At 43.7% G+C, this 20,639-nt stretch overlaps 1 protein-coding gene across 1 annotated transcript in view; it reads left to right on the top strand.

The window, feature by feature from the left end:
* Positions 1–3,316, top strand: part of fah (fumarylacetoacetate hydrolase (fumarylacetoacetase)) — a 21,656-nt gene extending 18,340 nt beyond the window's left edge. The window contains exon 14 of the mRNA XM_080757700.1: positions 2,885–3,316. Within this exon, the coding sequence (XP_080613826.1) occupies positions 2,885–2,955 (71 nt within the window). The 3' untranslated portion in view covers positions 2,956–3,316. The remainder of the gene's footprint in view (positions 1–2,884) is intronic.
* Positions 3,317–20,639: the final 17,323 nt, after the last annotated feature.

Here is a 20,639-nt window from a genome sequence, read left to right as displayed (position 1 = left end):
TTTTCTCGCGAGCCCACAAGGATTCTGAGGGCTGTATTTTGCGTGTCTTAAGTACCAGGTCTTATTCCCTAACTTGAGTAAACTAAAGACCTGGAGGCGTGATCAATGCCATTTGGCTATTCTGAGTGACCAAAGAGCATTGATCACGCCTCCAGGTCTTTAGTTTTTCTCAAGTTAGGGAATAAGACCTGGTACTTAAGACACGCAAAATACAGCCCTGAGTGACAAGAGTGCTATGGGCGGTCATTCGGGGACTCATAGAACCGTAGTTACATACGTAACCTTCTTTCTATTTCGTTCGGCGGTGCTTTAAGCACTGAATGACTTATACCAGCAAAGTCACGAGGAATCCTGATCACAAACCATAAGGAGTAGAATCGGAGGACTCTCTTAAGAGAACCACGTCCAACGGATGGGGAGTGACAACACTCACCCATGAGGCAGCGGCACAGATATATTCCAGGGGTACTTATCTCGGGGCAGCACATGATATGGGGACGCTCCCGTTAAGAGTGGCACCTTACGCCAGATGCTAGGGTACGATTACTCGCCCCGTGAACGTTGTTGATGGCATCCACAATAGTGTGGGGCGGGCGCCGTCTGCCTGAAAACTCTTGTCAGCCTCTGGCGGTCATTCGGGACTCATAGAAACCGTAGTTACATACGTAACTTTCGGTCTATTTGGTTGCAAGCTATAATTTAGCTGGGGAACCCCTGGAACTCCCTCAGGGACCCCTGGTGGTCCCCGGACACCACTTTGGGAACCACTGGTTTACACCTCCTTACAGGACCTCCTCCTGTCTGCGTACGATCTAGCGTTAATAATTCATTATTTTATGCATCTCCCTCTCGCAGTCGTCTGACTTTCTTTCTTTCTGCTTGGCTGTCGTCCATGTGTGCTCGATGTGCTTCCCTTTATTTTCTGTATCTGTCATCTTATTTTAGCTTTTATACACAGACAATTTTTTTTTTTAAGTCTTACAGACAAAAGGAGGACAAATACGCACCAGATAAACAGCTTTCTGTCGGAGTAAGAACCATGGCTGACGTAATCTTAAAGGATGTTTCACCCAGAGGGAACATTGATCATTGTGAACAGAGAACATTGAGTCCAGGCAGTACGGCAGTGGTTCCCTAACCCTAAGACGGTTCAATGAAGAATACATAATATAACAAGGAAACCAGACCACATGTTCTGCATTACAAGTAATGTTCTTAATCTGCACCAAGACTTCACTACTGAAGCCCAATATTTTCCTATTAGTATATTTATGGCCCTATATGTTCACTCTTCACTCTATTAGTATATTTAGGGCCCTATATGTTCACTCTTCACTCTATTAGTATATTTAGGGCCCTATATGTTCACTCTTCACTCTATTAGTATATTTAGGGCCCTATATGTTCACTCTACACTCTATTAGTATATTTAGGGCCCTATATGTTCACTCTACACTCTATTAGTATATTTAGGGCCCTATATGTTCACTCTACACTCTATTAGTATATTTAGGGCCCTATATGTTCACTCTACACTCTATTAGTATATTTAGGGCCCTATATGTTCACTCTACACTCTATTAGTATATTTAGGGCCCTATATGTTCACTCTACACTCTATTAGTATATTTAGGGCCCTATATGTTCACTCTACACTCTATTAGTATATTTAGGGCCCTATGTTCACTCTACACTCTATTGGTATATTTAGGGGCCTATTTTCACTCTTCACTCTATTAGTATATTTAGGGTCATATTCTCACTCTACACTCTATTAGTATATGTAGGGCCCTATTTTCACTCTACACTCTATTAGTATATTTAGGGCCCTATTTTCACTCTACACTCTATTAGTATATTTAGGGTCCTATTCTCACTCTACACTTTATTAGTATATTTAGGGCCCTATTTTCATCTATTAGTATATTCAGGGCCCTATGTTCACTCTACACTCTATTAGTATATTTAGGACCCTATCTTCACTCTACACTCTATTAGTATATTTAGGGCCCTATCTTCACTCTACACTCTATTAGTATATTTAGGGCCCTATATGTTCACTCTACACTCTATTAGTATATTTAGGGCTCTATATGTTCACTCTACACTCTATTAGTATATTTAGGGCTCTATATGTTCACTCTACACTCTATTAGTATATTTAGGGCCCTATGTTCACTCTACACTCTATTAGTATATTTAGGGCACTATATATGTTCACTCTACACTCTATTAGTATATTTAGGGCCCTATATATGTTCACTCTACACTCTATTTAGGGCTCTATATGTTCACTCTACACTCTATTAGTATATTTAGGACCCTATCTTCACTCTACACTCTATTAGTATATTTAGGGCCCTATATGTTCACTCTACACTCTATTAGTATATTTAGGGGCCTATCTTCACTCTACACTCTATTAGTATATTTAGGGCCCTATATGTTCACTCTACACTCTATTAGTATATTTAGGGCTCTATATGTTCACTCTACACTATTAGTATATTTAGGGCCCTATGTTCACTCTACACTCTATTAGTATATTTAGGGCACTATATATGTTCACTCTACACTCTATTAGTATATTTAGGGCCCTATATATGTTCACTCTACACTCTATTTAGGGCTCTATATGTTCACTCTACACTCTATTAGTATATTTAGGGCACTATTTCACTATTATCCCTACACTTTTTGGCCTTTTTCTTAACATGTTTGAATAGCTGATCTACAAGCGTGTCCATGTAGATCGGCTAGTTGAGGTATTTTAAAATGTTTTTCAAAATAAAGTGTGTGTGTGTGTGTGTGTGTGTGTGTGTGTGTGTGTGTGTGTGTGTGTGTGTGTGTGTGTGTGTGTGTGTGTGTGTGTGTGTCTCTACAGGATACTGTCAAGGCGATGGCTACAGAGTGGGCTTTGGACCGTGCACAGGAACCATTCTCCCTGCCCTGTAACAGTGACATCACCATGACATCACAATGACATCACCACCCATACATTCTCCCTGCCCTGTAACAGTGACATCACCATGACATCACAATGACATCACCACCCATACATTCTCCCTGCCCTGTAACAGTGACAGAGCAACCACCACCAAAGCTTCGCACGCACGTCTATTGTGTATAATTCATGACCTTGACTTTTTATCACATTGGGTTTTTGTACAGTCTCAGAGAGTTTCATAGACTATATGTTATCTTTGTCAAGTGACCTTTTGTCGAGACGCTGTTACTGAAATCCTCCTTGAATATTGTAGTAAACAGAATCATTTTGGTCTTGGCTGTTTGATAAACACGTAATATCAATTTTGAATCTCTTTTGTGTGTCTCATTTCTTGTCCTATATATGCGCATGCTTAAAGTGAATGGCACATTGAGTGGCAAATCGAGTGCAAAGTGAGTTTAACATTGTTTAATGTTGTTTAATGCAATCAGAGAGGACTTTTCTGTTTGGATGCATGGGCTGTCAAGGCCAGAAAGTATCGTTTTTTGCCACTCAGTGGGCGTTCCTGCATAACTTCTGGAGACAGTTCACTTCCTGTCCCAGACAGTTCACTTCCTTGATCACAGCGTTCTTCACATAGACATATAAAGGTAGACGCTTATTCCAGCTCTGGGAGGCTCTGGGGGGGGGGGGCGTGGCTGGGGTGTCAAAATGGAAGGCACAATTTTCCCGAGATTCCTTGCGAAGCAAGAGCGGATGCTTGTCAAGCCAACATAAGTCCCGGAAAAGACGCGCTGTGATTGGCCAGTAGCCACTTGAGTGACAGCGAGAGACATGGAGGAGTCGCATGAGTGACGTCACTTGGGCAGCGACGCCAGTAGTGAGGCATCTATTTATTTATTTACTTTTTAAATATATATGGTTCTTCACTCGTTATAGGGTTAAACCTGTTAGGTGTTTGGAAGTCTCTGCCCAACGTTTATGTCGCGTAACCTCATTATAGTAATCATCCAGTGGCAAAAGGACCTGGCAATGGGCCCCGGTGCAAATATTTTGTTTAGGCCCCCTAAAAAATAAAATATTGTGGCTGGCTCGTTTTTTTCTCCTTCTTCTTCCCCCTTCATGGGCCACTGGGTTCTAAACGGTTAGTCCAAATACTTGATTCTGATTGGCTGGTTTCTGATTAGACCACGTATATCATTCCCAGGTACCAACCCCTGGCCACTCACTGGTCTAAGCACCGCCAGCTGAATTGGGGAAGGGGAGCGCTTGCAGAGCTTTAGATATAGACAGAGTTACGCAAACTGCGTTCACTTCATGGGCCTGCAGTCCAATGGCAGTAAGTCTCTCCTACATAGACTTCTATTGAGAATGCATGGGGACAACAAACTGGGACAAGTCCTGGACCGGAAGTATAGGCAGAAATGCATTGGATTCAGGCAACAGCCCAGCATTAATGATCTTAAATCCCTTTATTTCAGATTGTTTTGTATTAGTACAACATAAACATCAAGTTGAGTTGTTGCTGTACAATACTTTAAAACAGTTGTCATGTTTGCCTAAAAAAGCTCTTATTTGCGCCGCCCTCGTTGAAAACAATGTATTTCCAACACCAGCTTGTCTCAGTTCAGGCTGCATGAACAGCGCTCGAGCGCTCGGTTTCTGCCCCCCTCAACATCGCAACTCTTCTATTAGATGGCTCTGAGCGCTTGATTGCCTTAGAAACCCCTGGCCGTGCTATAGAGCACCGAAGTCCTGACGTAACTCGCTCATCCCTTCGATTCCCCTGGTTCGCGGAAGTAATTTCTCTATGGAGAATAACATGGGGTGATCTTAATATCGTCTACTATCTATAAGCGTTGTGGTCCAATAAAATAAACAAGCTCTCTCGGCGTTATTGTCAGAGAGGTGTCTCTGTATCATTTGCAACAGTCAGTCACTCATATATGATACAGTCTGCTTCTAGCGAAAATGTAACTAATTCAGTAGCAGTAACATTAGCGTTTTCTCTCAGTCAGTTGATTCTTCATATCCATATGAGTGAAGCGGCCCGGGATGACATGTTTATTTTTCAAACACAGTTCTCATATGAGGCGATCTAAAATTCCCCCCCTATGGGGATTATAATGCAAATAAAAAGTACATGAACCTAGTGGATTTGCGCCCTCTATACCGATATTGACGTCAGACTTGGGTGCTCTATATAAGCACCACCCGCGCTCAAATGACTTTAGAGCCAGTATCGGACATCAGAGTATAGCAGCAATTTGGCATCCATCAAAATACAGAATGTTCATTCTCCTGCTCCCCCTGATAGCAGCTGTGTTTCATTCTGTTGCTGTGTGTGCCTGCAGGCTTCAACCTTGACTGGTAGAGAAGAACACGTTCCTCTGCTTTTTACGCTTCGTTCACAGTCCCACCACCACCACGCTGAGAGGCTTTATAAAAATTGCTTTGTTCCTGCAGTGACCAGTGTTGTTTTTGGGCAGCAAATTTCAATTTTAGTCTTTGGAATGAAACTTCACTTTAGTTTTAGACATTATTTTATTCACCTGGAACGTTTTAGTGTTATAAGTCTATAGTTTTTAGTCAACTTAAATATCATAATATTTTAGTCGACTAAATCTACAGTTGATTTAGTCGACTAAAAAATTATTTTGGCGGGCCTGAATGCCATCGTAATGACGATGTTTTTACACTTGCTGAAGCTCGTTGTGAGCTTGTATAGGTTATTTTCAGCATGCAACAAAGTGTAAAACAAAGTGAATACTGGATCTCTTGTCCACTAGTTTCTTCCTAACATTTTAGTTTAGTTTTTATTTGTTGACAAAATGTTCAGTAAATTTAGTCTTAGTTTTAGTAATCATATCTTAGTTTCTGTTGAGTTTCACAGCTGTCTTATAGCGTGTTGTACCAGAAATATAAGAAGTGAAGAAATACTTGACGGAGGAATAACACTGAAGTAAATAAATAACACACCAGGAGGCATCAGCTAGTGTTGCTGTCACTGAGGCAGGATTATTCACACCTGGTTATATATACAGATCATCATAACAATCATTTCCGGTCTGGGGTTTGTTACTTCACAATTAGAGTTAATCAATAATAAAATATATATGCAATTCAGATCATGCATCTCAACAGTTTCCATTTAGTTTTCGTCAGTGATAAATGTCGTCGACGAACATTTTTCGTCTTAATTTTAGTCGACGAAATCAACACTGCCTGTGACGAGATTTTAGTTAACCCACTTCGCGCCATTGACCTAGATGTACGTCAAATGAAGCCTATTATGTAGCCTAATGCGCTTTACAGCAATTTGCGCTTTTATAGTGCATTTGATCGATCAAGTCATAATGCTACTTACGTTAGCATTGGGTTCCTATAGCTGTAGTTGTCATAACAACTGGGTCGCGCCATCTTATATCGTCATCACCATAAACACGGTAAAACACCCCTTCTATCTGTTTCTTTCAATCGCCTGAAAGTGTTTCTTGTCTCCCAAAGATCATTAAAATAAGATCTGGTTGCACAAGGGGTGAAGTGTCCCTTTAATCACTGCTTTACATTGGTATACGGTGTAGCGTCGGCCTAATTCATATTCTTCCAATGAGCGACCTTGAACCTGACCTTGAACCTTGACACAACACAGTCAGGCTGGTCAAATGTAGATATGGGTTATTCATATTTGACCCTGCATTGTAACTATATCCCCCCCCCCCCACCCCACTGTACTGTTTAATCCAATTATTGAAAAAGAAGTCGTGCAGGCTCTGACACAGTTCCCCATGGATAAGCACACACACACACACACACACACACACACACACACACACACACACACACACACACACACACACACACACACACACACACACACACACACACAGAGAGAGAGAGAACAGTTCCCCATGCATGGGTAACCACTGAATGGAATCCCATCAGGCTGTTCTGAGCGACCCAATTACACCGAAAATAATGTACACCGTTTTGTTGGCACTAGATTAAACGCCTCACGCACGCACGCATGCACACGCACGCACGCGAAAGAAAACAGTCTGTTCCGGCAGATGTGCTATTGTTTATAATAATCTTTATTCTGGAATCTGGACACAGTAATGTATGCAACACAAGGCTGTATATATGTATATGCTGTTTATATCAAACCGAACACCATTGATTCTGTTAAGCTTGTTAGTGTAAAAGTCAAAATCGACCCTCCTGATTGCATCATTGACATTCTCACAGATTGCAATTGATAGGAAAAGGAAAAAAGGAAGTGCAGCTATTTTTTTTCTTCCTATTTATTTATTTATTTTTCTTTTGCAAGCTCTCCGAGGCCTATAGAGTGCACTCTATTAGCAGGGTAATAATAATGCTTATTATTATTATAGAGTGCAGGCTTGTCATTCATTATTGTTCAAAACATTAACATCTGCAAGACGGGGGGGGGGGGGGGGGGGGACTGGGCCGGGGTTGGGGGGGGTGGCAGCGGGGGAGGGGGTCGAGGGGGTTAAAGGGACAGGGCTGGGCTGACCAGTAACAGTCAGCCTTGTGCTAAATGGCTTCAGGACTCATCTGTGGTTTATAAGCTTCATAGGCACTTCTTCTCATGCAAACGATACTGCAGTCATTCTCATAAGTGATAAATGCTCCTTTCACAGCCCGGAGACAAACTGAATGGCATAATAAACAACGACGAACATAATTACTTTTTTTTCTCTCTCTCGCTTCTTCTATAACTAATGGGTTTAAACGGCAGCCGCGGTAAAACAACAGCATTTATGGTAAACACGGTAAAACAGCATTTATGGTAAAAACGGTAAAACAACAGCATTTATGGTAAAAACGGTAAAACAACAGCATTTATGGTAAAACGGTAAAACAACAGCATTTAAACGGTAAAACAACAGCATTTGTGGTAAAACGAGGCGGATTCATTATTGTAATCAGAGACATTGTCGACTCGTTATTGTGTAATGGTGATACCACAGGTCCTCTACGCACTTTAATGTGTGTGTGTGTGTGTGTGTGTGTGTGTGTGTGTGTGTGTGTGTGTGTGTGTGTGAGAGAGAGTTGTTGAATGGAGAGGACATGTTTTAACTGCTCGACCGACAGCCATGCTGTTGGCAGTATAGAAGCACATGTTCAGGCGCATCACAGAATGGCTACAGATTGCCTCAACGCTCAGACTATCATCACAAGCAAAATGCAAGTCAATAATTATCCTTTACTAAAAGTCATTATTCTTCATATAAAACGTACAAAACGTGCAAATCAATGTTTGAAGATCACGGAACACATTTCAAACAATTAAAATGGGAGTTGTGGTAGGTATACCCTCACAAAAAGCATGCAGTAATCCAGGACCACATTAGATGATTGACACAGGGGTGAAAAATGGGTTACAAAATCGTGGGATAAAAAATATATTAAAAAATAAAATGGGAGTTGTTGCGGAAACGTGTACTGTACTGTAAACCTATGTTATATTCATATCATATTCTGTCTCTGTGTGTTACTGCTGTGCTGTAGCCACATTTGGGTAACCACATTTATCGCACATAGTATGCCATTTTGGAATTAACTCTACTTCCAGGCCTCTTCTGACTTCCTTCACAGGTGTTACCGATGACGCTAATGAAGGCTCTGTTCCATTCTGGTCAAACAGAGTCAGTGTTAATGATGCTAATGAAGGCTCTGTTCCGTTCTGGTCAAACAGAGTCAGTGTTAATAACACTAATGAAGGCTCTGTTCCATTCTGGTCAAACAGAGTCAGTGTTAATGATGCTAATGAAGGCTCTGTTCCATTCTGGTCAAACAGAGTCAGTGTTAATAACACTAATGAAGGCTCTTTTCCATTCTGGTCAAACAGAGTCAGTGTTAATGACGCTAATAAAGGCTATTCCATTCTGGTCAAACGGAGTCAGTGTTAATGACATTAATGAAGGCTCTGTTCCATTCTGGTCGAGCAGAGTCAGTGTTAATGACACTAATGAAGGTGTGGTATATGGTGAATCATAGGCCTATAGCATAATTCATCACTACTTGAGTATGTAATGTTGAAACTAAACAAGAAGTTATCTCTGACAAAATCTGTGGACTCATGCGAAAATGTTCCTTCTGTTAGATACCTGCTGTAGACTTAGCTCTGGTCCATAGCCTTCTACTGCTTCTACGATTCTGCCCTGCGCAGTATAAGGCTATGGGACTTTAAGTTTTAAATCTCAAATCGAAATCAGAATCTAGAATCTTCCGGTGACGATTTGGCTAGGGACTTTGTCACTGAGTAGCTGTTTCACATTTAACTTAAATAATGACTTTTAACAATATTCTGTCATTATAGAATAATGACAAATGCTATGAAACTATTACTAGTGAGTGCATTTTGTACCGATTTAAAATATACTATAAGACAGGGTATTTTCATGATTATAGTTTTCTTTACTGGGTTAAACTGTTTAATTCATTTCTTAATATAGAGTCTGTTCAATTTCATATGCTTCCGTTTTGTTTAACTACTGTATCATCATTATTGGTTTATTTCAAAGTTAGAACTCCGTTAGAGGTCTATGTTAAGAAAGGGCATGTCTTTGTCTAGAGGGCCCGCCTCTCTCTACCGGAAGCAGCTACAGACCCAGATCTCATTGGTCAAAAGTCAGGAAGCGCCTATTTCATGTCCGGAGAGAGGAGGGACCTTGGGAGATACTTTCTTGTATATAGAACCTTGGATTCTTCGTTCAACTGAGACTCACATTGACTACGGAGGCTTGGTTGGAAACAGACAACTTCGCGTCTACCTTCTCGTGTTTTACCAAATAAATAATGAGATTCTGAGAACACTGTCACGTGATTCCTCCTTCCTTCCTTTTCTACACTTCCTTCCGAGGCGACACACATCAGGGATTTTAAACCACAAAAGCTCTGTTCCATTCCGGTCAAACAGAGTCAGTGTTAATGACACTATTGAAGGCTCTGTTCCATTCTGGTCAAAGAGAGTCAGGGTGCTGCTATTTTTGGTTCACTGGAAACACTCTGCTACACCAGTGGGTCTCAAAGTGTCCTTGAGTGGGTTCCAAATGGACCTGCGAGGACCTGTATGGACCTGTTCCAAAATGGACCTGTAAGGGTCCATTTGGAACACTGTACACTCTCAGAGTTACGCGGGTCCTTGAAATTAAACGGTTTGAGAACCACTGTACACTAAATGGAACAGAGCCTTAATCAGTATCATCATTAACAACACCTGCGAAGGAAGTAGGAAGAGTTATTTCCAAAATGGCATATATGTGCATAGTGGAGCCATCTGTGTGTAACACAACAACGCTGCTCAGTTCAGCTGCCTCTCAAACATATACTCATCATCATCAACATCTTCAGACTTCGGATAAACATATTAGTCTTCGTCCTCGTCCAGTCTCCCCCCCTCCCTCGCGGTCTGTCTGCTTCGTCTGCGCAGATGTAAAGGGACAGTGTGTTCTGCATGACGCTGCAGACCACATCACCATCTGCGTTTATCAGGAATGTAAAGGCAGCCCCCAATAAGGGCTGTTGTTGACGTCTGTCCGTCTGTCCGTCTGTCCGTCTGTCTGTCTGTCTGTCTGTCTGTCTGTCTGTCTGTCTGTCTGTCTGTCTGTCTAGGTAGTTTAGTGACAAACAGCCCAGTTTGTGTGCTTTTTTCTCTGAACTGGTATTAATTTTGTCATTGTCCCATTGCTGGAGCGACCGGTGCACTTGTTGTTGGCTCACCACTGAGGTGGAGGTGGTCAGTCCTTCAGAAGTTGGAGGTGCTCTGTAAGGGTCAGTCTTCCAGTAGCTGCTCCTCCCAGGTGGAGGTGGTCAGTCCTCCTCTCCAAACAGCTGTTCCTCCCAGGTGGAGGTGGTCAGTCCTCCAGAAGCTGTTCCTCCCAGGTCGAGGTGGGGATGGCGCTGTAAGGGTCGATGATGACCTTGGCGCAGCGGATGATCATGGCCACCAGCGTCAGGCAGAGGAAGGCGATGCAGGCCAGAGTCAGACCCTGGTCCGGGTCCACCAACTCCTCTGGGTCTGGAGTGGTCTCCACGCCCATGATGATGGTTGCTGCTGCTGCCGTCGTCGTCGTCTACCGCTGCTTACAACCACACGATGTTGATCCCCGCACACCGCTACCATCCTGACAACCCAGCTGATGGAGGATGGGGCGAGAGAGAGAGGTGGAGAGAGAGCACGAGGATGGGTGTGAGAGGTGGAGAGAGAGAGAGAGACAAGTTTTAAACCAAGAGAGTATTATATGCCAAGTTTTAAACCTCCCAGAGGTTCCATTGTGAGTTTATATGGCTTAATCCCCAGACGGACAGGCTTTATTTTTTAGTTTGGCGTGTATAACTTTATATATCAATTTCACCACTTTAGGGGTAAAATATTTTAATACAAGAATCCATTTCATGTATTGAAGGCCTTAGAGATGAGGAAAAAACTATGTTGTATTTGGTCCTAAGCCCAGTAGTACCTCAAAAACAAAAGCACTTTCTGGTTATTTGTCACAGGATACAGGACTAATAGCCGTATCAGGTACGGTCGCCCCTAAACCATCTCGCCTCTCGATTTTTTTCGCTGACCTCACGCCGACCGCTCAGTGCCGTGCAGTGCAGTTCTTGTATTATTTATTTTGTTTTTTTGTTGAGGTTAAGGTTAGGTTAAGGTTAGGAATAAGGTTAGGTTTAACCGTTTAAGCATACTTTATTACTTTTAGGAATACCTAACACTTACGGTCTAGAAAGTATGTTTCTAGTGTTAGGCCATACCTGGCTGAGACAATTAAGTGGGATTCCTTACATAAACATGAAAACCCCTCATGTTAGCACCCCGACTCTCTTATTCTTTTTTTATTGTAAAAACAAAGTATACATTTTAAAACAATAATCATGCATTTAACTTTGGGTAATAAAATACATGTTGAAAAAAAGGCGTTTGTTTTGGTCCTACTGTTGCTTAGGTAGTAGGGACCTTTGTAACAGAGGTGCATGACTCACGGACCTGTGCTGCTTTCCAGGCTACTGTTGGATATTATCCATGTGCCATTATTTATGTAATAAATAATTATTATATAAGTGTTTGTGTGTAGGCCAACTGATGCTTATTGGAGTGAAAACAGGGTGTCTGTGTGTAAACTGAGGCTTATTGGAGCTTTTGGTGTGTTGAAATGTATGTGAGCGTGTGTCATTGTCTAGATGCTGTGATTTGCATAATACACAAGCTCTTTCATTTCCAATACAAGTAAGTGTAAAATCCAACACACACTGTTGGTGAAATAGAACACTTGTCTGGTCGGGCCTTTTGTGGTGTCGGTGCCCAGGGGCCCCAAGGGCCCCAGGGGCCCGTTACTGTCTGGTTGGGCCTTTTGCGGTGTCGGTGCCCAGGGGCCCGTTACTCTCTGATTGGGCCTTTTGCGGTGTCGGTGCCCAGGGGCCCCGGGGTCGTCCAGGACTTGTCACTGTTTGTAATGCGATCGCCAAGAAGTCTATTGGACTGAAGCCCCATGAAGTGAAGGGAGCTGTGGTAACTCTGTCTAAGGGCCGATTCATACTCCTATTTTACCGCTGTTTCGGCGCTGTAGTGCCGAAATGATTTCGACTCGTCAGACATTTTCAGTAGCACCGTAGAGCCGACTTTGGGACGGTACCCCCCCCCCCCCCCCCCCCCCCCCCCGAACCTCAAATGACGTCTCATTGTAGACTCTACAGAGCCGAACCAACTTTTATTCGGCTCTAAAATAGGAGTATGAATCGGCCCTTCCTCTATGGCAGTGGTTCCCAAACTTTTTCATGTCCAGGACCCCCCAAATTGACATGAATTATCCCACAGACCCCCATTTGAAAAGATATGCCAGGAACCCCATATAAGAGAAGATTTTTTACGGCTCTAGGACTAGCAGTGATTCTCATTTCTCAACCAGTTTAATTTCAAGGATCCCCAGTTTTAAATGCATTTAGGCTACATTTAATGGCATTTCTATCTCTGGGACCCCAATTTATATTGTAAAATCAATGTTAATGTAACTCTTGAGAGTGTACAAATGGGAGTTATACAGACCCATAAGGGTCCATTTGGTTCCAAACTATCATTTAGCTGGGTACCCCTTGGAACTCCCTCAAGGACCCCTGGGTCCCCACTTTGGGAACCACTACCCACTTCTACAACATTGCTTTTAATTGATATTTTATTTTTTGTTATTCATTATTACTGCTTGTTTTTTAATGTCTTCGCCTTGCTTTTCTTTTTTTTCCCCTCCATTGCTCTGTAAAGCACTTTGAGCTGCATTTCATGTCATGAAAGGTGCTATACAAATAAAGTTTTATTATTATTATTATTATATTATTATTATTATGGCTCTACAGTGCTCATGCTGGTCCTTCATGGCCAGAGGGTTTATTGAGGTTGAATGGAAAGCTTTTGGCTTCGAAGCGGCGAGGTGCACATTTAATTCTAAAGTCCCTGAAGAGAACAAACCAATACCAGTGGCAAAGTGAGTCAGCCATTTTAGAAATTGGGGTTTTCAAATAGTGTTTCAACTCGAGACATTATAACATCATACCGGTTATCTGATATTAACTTATTGTTCAACTTTAAGGCACTGAATACTGTGGCTATACAGGGTGTGAATTCCCAACGTGACTTTAAATGATGTTGAGGGGAGGGGAAAAAAACGATGTTTTATCCATTTAAAACGAAATAATAATCTTGAAAGTCATCGCACACAAGTTTAGGATAATCCTATTTTCTGTAGATAATGCGACATCATTTCACAAGAATGTCAGTAAAGTAATGTTCTAGCTATAGCCTAGGTCTCAGAGGACAACAAAAGTTATCCATAAAACACTTGGGACATTTACAAATTGGACAGATCTTCTATCAGAGCTTAGAGAGGAGCTGAAGATTACATCATCTGTTAAGAGAGGAAAGCAAATGTACTGAGAGAAGGATCATCCAAAAATGGGAGAGGACGGGAGGGGAGAGGCGAAGAGAAGATGAGAGGAGAGTTACTCATTCTCTACTCTGTTTTTCTGTCACTCTGCACTTGTCTGCCCCCTAGATATCTAATAAAGCACAGACAGCTGAAATATTATATCTAAAACACAGTGCTATCTCAATATCACAGCCAGTCCCCCTCATCCTCATTGTGCTCTACCGCCCTCCAGGAACTCTCGGGAACTTCCTGGAAGAACTAGACTCTCTGATGAGCTCGTTTCCGGAAGATGGCACCCCTCTGATTCTACTGGGTGACTTCAACCTTCCTACCGCAGAGAAGTATCTTCCCGTCACATCCCTTCTGGCCTCATTTGACCTCTCCCTATCTCCCTCCCCTCCCACTCACAAGGCTGGTAATGTTTTGGACCTTGTGTTCTCCAGAGCCTGCTCTCCCTCCACACTCTCTGTTACCCCCTTAATTAGGTCTGACCACCACTTCATAACCTTCTCCCTCTCTCTCTCCACCCTCCCGCCTAAACCTGTTAACCCTCCGAACGTCACCTCCCGACGCAATCTCAAGTCCCTAAACCCCTCCTCCCTCTCATCCTCTATTCTCTCCTCTCTACCCTCCCTGGAGTCCTTCCTCTCCCTCTCACCTGACACTGCAACCTCATCCTTCCTCTCCTCTATCTCATCTGCATTCGACCAACACTGCCCGCTCTCATCCAGGCCAGCTCGCTCATGTCCACCGGCTCCCTGGCTATCTGAAACTCTCAGATCTGAACGAACACCTCTAAGGGCAGCCGAAAGAAAGTGGCACAAGACAAAGCTACCAGATGACCTTTCCCACTTTCACTCACTCCTCTCTGCCTTCGCCCTCTCACTAACCACTGCTAAAACCTCTTTCTACCACACCAAAATCCAATCCTGTTCTTCTAACCCCAGGAAGCTCTTCTCCACTTTCTCCTCCCTCCTTAAACCCCCTCCCCCCACTCAACCTGCATCCCTCACTGCTGAGGTTTTTGTCAACTACTTCGAGAAGAAGGTTGATGATATCAGCAGCTCCTTTCCTCCCCTCCCACATAAAGTGGCATCTGACTCAACCAACACTAACCCCAACATACCATGCATGTCCTCCTTCTCTCCTCTTTCCCCAGACGAGGTTCTACAACTAGTGACATCCTCTAGACCTACCACCTGTCCTCTTGACCCTGTCCCGTCTCCAATCTTCCAGACCATCGCACCTGATCTGCTCCCCTTCATCACCTCCATCATCAACACCTCAGTAACCTCAGGCTGTGTCCCATCTGCCCTCAAGTCAGCCAGAGTAACACCACTCCTCAAGAAACCAACTCTTGACCCCTCAGATGTCAAGAACTACAGACCGGTATCACTCCTTTCATTTATTTCTAAAACCATTGAACGTGTTGTCTCCAACCAGCTCTCTCTCCATCTCTCACAGCACAACCTGCTGGATCCCAACCAGTCCGGATTTAAGAAGGCCCACTCCACAGAAACTGCCCTGCTGGCAGTCACAGAAGCACTACATGCTGCCCAAGCTGCTTCCCACTCTGCAGTACTGATCCTCCTAGACCTATCGGCAGCATTTGACACAGTGAACCACCAGCTGCTCCTAGACACCCTAGCGGATCTAGGCATCGGTGGAACGGCACTAAAGTGGTTCTCTTCCTACCTCACCGACCGGACCTACCAGGTTTCCTGGAAAGGTCTGTTATCATCCCCCCGAACCCTCCAAACTGGGGTCCCACAGGGATCGGTTCTTGGTCCCCTCCTTTTCTCACTGTACACTAAATCCCTTGGCACTATCATCTCTGCTCACAATATATCCTATCACTGCTACGCCGATGACACACAACTGTTTCTATCCTTCCCCCCCTCTGCCACTCAGGTGGAAGAGCGCATCACCGCATGCCTGGCTGACATCTCACAGTGGATGTCCTCCAACCACCTCAAACTGAACCCAGACAAGACTGAGCTTCTCTTCTTCCCAGCTAAGTCCTGCCCTATGCGGGAGCTAACTATCTCCATAGACAACGCCCTGGTAACGTCTGTCCCAACAGCCAGGAATCTTGGTGTTGTCCTGGACAGTCAGCTCTCGTTCAAAACTCACATCACAGCTGTCACTCGATCCTGTAGGTTCACACTCTATAACATACGACGAATTAGACCGTTCCTCACCCAGGAATCAGCCCAGCTCCTAATCCAGACAACAGTCTTGTCAAAACTTGACTATTGTAACTCCCTCCTTACTGGCCTACCAGCATGTGCACTTAAGCCTCTCCAGCTGATCCAAAATGCTGCAGCTCGCTTGGTCTTCAACCAGCCAAAATTCTCACATGTCTCCCCCCTGCTCCGCTCCCTCCACTGGCTCCCGGTCGCTGCCCGCACAGAATACAAAACCCTGATGCTGGCATTCAAAGCAACCAAAGGTATGGCTCCCCCATATCTTGCAAGTATGATCGAACCCTACAAACCCTCCCGCTCACTCAGATCAGCCAACGCAGGGAAGCTGGAAGTACCCTCACTAAAAACGCCGGGACAACGCTCCACACGTCCCAAACTCTTCTCCCTTCTGGCTCCAAAACTGTGGAATGCACTTCCCATTGCAGTCAGAACTGCAGCATCACTCCCAATCTTCCGCCGTAGTCTGAAAACCCACCTTTTCAGACTCCATCATGGCCCATAGCACTTACCCCACCCCCTTAGATAGCAATTCTAGTAGTCATAGCACGTCATAGTACATATGTGTAGCATAGTAGTATAGATGTATAGCTTATATGTATAGTTTCATTATAGATATTCCACTGTTACTTTCTTAGCTACGCATGTTTCATGATAAATGTCTTTATGTGATGTATTCCCATGCTTTTGTTCTTGCTTAATGTAAGTCGCTCTGGATTAAGAGCGTCTGCTAAATGCCTAAATTGTAAATTGTAATTGTACAGTGAGAATAATTAAGGGATGGGAGGACATTATAAACACAGTGAGAAGCGATGGGAGGACAGCTCAGAAAGGACAGGATATGGACAGAAAGGAGAGCAGTGGTAAATACAACCACAGTGATGGACCGAGGTCTCAGAGCTGTCTCACTGTGTGGACTTTGTCTGAGGCACTACATTGTTCTCTCTGCACTCTATTGTGATGATTTACCCTGCCTCGTTGTATTGACTATAGGCTTATCCTGATATCCTCTCACCATCACCACGGAATAGTCTTTCTGTCCACAGCCCTCCTATGAGACACAGACTGGTTTCTGAACTGCACACAGCCCAGACAGACTGGTTTCTCAACTGTCCACAGCACTCCTATGAGACACAGACTGGTTTCTGAACTGTCCACAGCCCTCCTATGAGACAGAGTGGTTTCTGAACTGTCCACAGCCCTCCTATGAGACACAGACTGGTTTCTGAACTGTCCACAGCCCTCCAATGAGACACAGACTGGTTTCTGAACTGTCCACAGCCCTCCTATGAGACACAGACTGGTTTCTGAACTGTCCACAGCCCTCCTATGAGACACAGACTGGTTTCTGAACTGTCCACAGCCCTCCTATGAGACACAGACTGGTTTCTGAACTGTCCACAGCCCTCCAATGAGACACAGACTGGTTTCTGAACTGCCCACAGCCCTTCTATGAGACACAGACTGGTTTCTGAACTGCCCACAGCCCTCCTATGATACACAGACTGGTTTCTGAACTGTCCACAGCCCTCCTATGAGACACAGACTGGTTTATGAACTGCACACAGCCCAGACAGACTGGTTTCTGAACTGTCCACAGCCCTCCTATGAGACACAGACTGGTTTGTGAACTGTCCACAGCCCTCCTATGAGACACAGACTGCTTTCTGAACTTCCCACAGCCCTCCTATGAGACACAGACTGGTTTCTGAACTGCCCACAGCCCTCCTATGATACAAAGACTGGTTTCTGAACTGTCCACAGCCCTCATATGAGACACAGACTTGTTTCTGAACTGCACACAGCCCAGACAGACTGGTTTCTGAACTGTCCACAACACTCCTATGAGACACAGACTGGTTTCTGAACTGTCCACAGCCCTCCTATGAGACAGACTGGTTTCTGAACTGTCCACAGCCCTCCTATGAGACACAGACTGGTTCCTGAACTGTCCACAGCCCAGACACAGACTGGTTTCTGAACTGTCCACAGCCCTCCAATGAGACACAGACTGGTTTCTGAACTGTCCACAGCCCTCCTATGAGACACAGACTGGTTTCTGAACTGTCCACAGCCCTCCTATGAGACACAGACTGGTTTCTGAACTGTCCACAGCCCTCCTATGAGACACAGACTGGTTTCTGAACTGTCCACAGCCCTCCAATGAGACACAGACTGGTTTCTGAACTGCCCACAGCCCTTCTATGAGACACAGACTGGTTTCTGAACTGCCCACAGCCCTCCTATGATACACAGACTGGTTTCTGAACTGTCCACAGCCCTCCTATGAGATGGTTTCTGAACTGTCCACAGCCCTCCTATGAGACACAGACTGGTTTCTGAACTGTCTCTTTAACCGGAACTAGGCAGCTAATGACCCAGATCTCATTGGTCAAAAGTCAGGAAGCGTTTATTTCATGTCCGGTGAGAGGAGGGAGGGAGATCATTCCTTGTATTTAAAGGTCTTGTGATTAATCTTCATATTTTTTCAATTTTTCGTTTTTCTTTTAGGTTTCATGACCTGCATTTCACCCAAACGACTAACTTTGTACATTGAGTGGATTTCCTGTGGTCTGGGGTTTTCTCTGTGTTCTGAAGCATTTTGAGCTGAAATGAAAACAGGCAAATCCCTCAACAGTGACATCTGCTGGCAAATTGTACGGTTACATCACAGTCCAAAGGCAAATCAGAGCCGGAAAGCCCCAGACCACAGAAAATCTACTGAATGTTCAAAGTTCCGTTTTTTGGGGTGCAATACTTTGTCCAGCGCTTGTTTAATTTTTGGATGTGCTACTTTTTTTTGGATTTTTTTAAATTCCTATTTTTTTTAATGTATACTGGATTTGGGTTTGGCACTGAAAACCATCTTTTTCTTTACTCGTGACATAAACGGTATCTCTTATGGGGAAAGATTTGCATGATTACATACCGTAACATGACATAAGATTCAAAAATGTTAATTAACAGTGGAATTCAAGGGCTGCCTTGGATGAAAAACGTACGAGTGACCTATAGCCTCACGTAGCCAGACCAATAAAACCTATTTACACGGGTGACCTATAGCCAGGCGTAGCCAGGCTAATATCACTGCATGGATGGCCTCCATGGACAATATACATACTGCAAACGTAGATAAGTGTGGCTATATGTCAGGCTAGCGGCCGGTGACCTCAGTCAATATGCACTGCAAAGGTAGATAATAAATGTAATAATGATACACTTTATTTATAGAATACCTTTCATGGCACGAGTGCAGCGCAAAGTGCTTTACAAGACAAACGAAGTATAAAAAATATCAAACAACATAACAATCAAGGCACAATCAAAGTACAAAAAATGCCAAAAACACCAAACAACATAAAAAAATGCATGAAAAAGACAATGAAATAGGTAAAACAGTGAGTCAACAGATAATCTAAATCAAAGAATTCAGCCAAATGCTAGAGTAAAAAAAATGGGTCTTAAGCTGAGTTTTAAAAACATCTAGGGAGGGTGCCAGTCTAAGGTGCATTGGAAGTTTATTCCAGGCCCGTGGAAGAAGAACGCTGCTTCGCCATATTTCTTCAATGACATTTTTCGTGACTTTTCAAGCAGGCCAGTGGACCTAAGGAGGCAGTTTGGGACGTATACCTGGGAAAGCAGTCCTGAAGATAGGTGGGGGCGAGGCCATTTAAAGCTTTGTAAACAAGTAAAATAACTTTAAAATCAACAACCGGGAGCCAGTGTAAGGAGGCTAAAACTGGGGCGATATGGTCTCGCATCTTGTTTTTTTGTTAGGACTCTGTGTCACGTTCTGTCCCAGAACGTCCCATGCCTGGTCCGCCACCCTTATGTTCTCTCCTACCTGCCCTGTTGTATTCCCCTCCTCCACCCTACCTGAGAGACAGTTTCCTCCTGGGAACACAGCTGTGGACTATTGTGCCAATTATTGACTCTGTGATTTAAGTGGTGTGTTTGCTGGACTCTGTGTCGGATTATAGTTTGGTGTTACGCCAGCTTTGCGCTGCTGTTCTTGTATGTGTGGCGTTCCTGTGTTCTTTTGATCCTATTATTTTAGTAAAGTGTTTTCTACCAGACATTCTTGTGTTTCGTTCTCCTGCTTGGTTCCACACACATACTCCTGGTCGGCAGCCTGACACTCTGGCTGCGGCATTCTGCTATACGCCAGGCTAGTGGTGACCTTATAGTCCAACCGGTTTCAGAACCACATACGAGCGATATTGAAGGGTCTGCCGTCCACTAGGCGCAGTATATCTTTAGCTTCCCTGTTCTGTGAGTGAAGAAGAGAGCCATTTTGTTTGTTGTCAGTTTCATGTTCATTCAGAGATGCATGTTGTGCTGGTTGGAGGTTCTTCACCTAATAGGCCTACTTGTAAGTTTGTTTGTGTTATGCATATATATGGAACTATGATATAGTTTATGCCTCTTTCTTTTATTTACACTCTTATGTGAGTAACTGTTTGCTTATACTTTTTCTTGTGATAATTAGCCTGCTTATTTTAGTTAATGTTTTCCTTGTTTGTTTATTTGTATTGCAGGGCT

Source organism: Protomyctophum bolini, assembly GCF_963924005.1.
Source record: "Protomyctophum bolini genome assembly, chromosome: 1".
Classification (NCBI taxonomy): domain Eukaryota; kingdom Metazoa; phylum Chordata; class Actinopteri; order Myctophiformes; family Myctophidae; genus Protomyctophum; species Protomyctophum bolini.
This window is presented reverse-complemented; position numbering and strand designations above follow the sequence as displayed.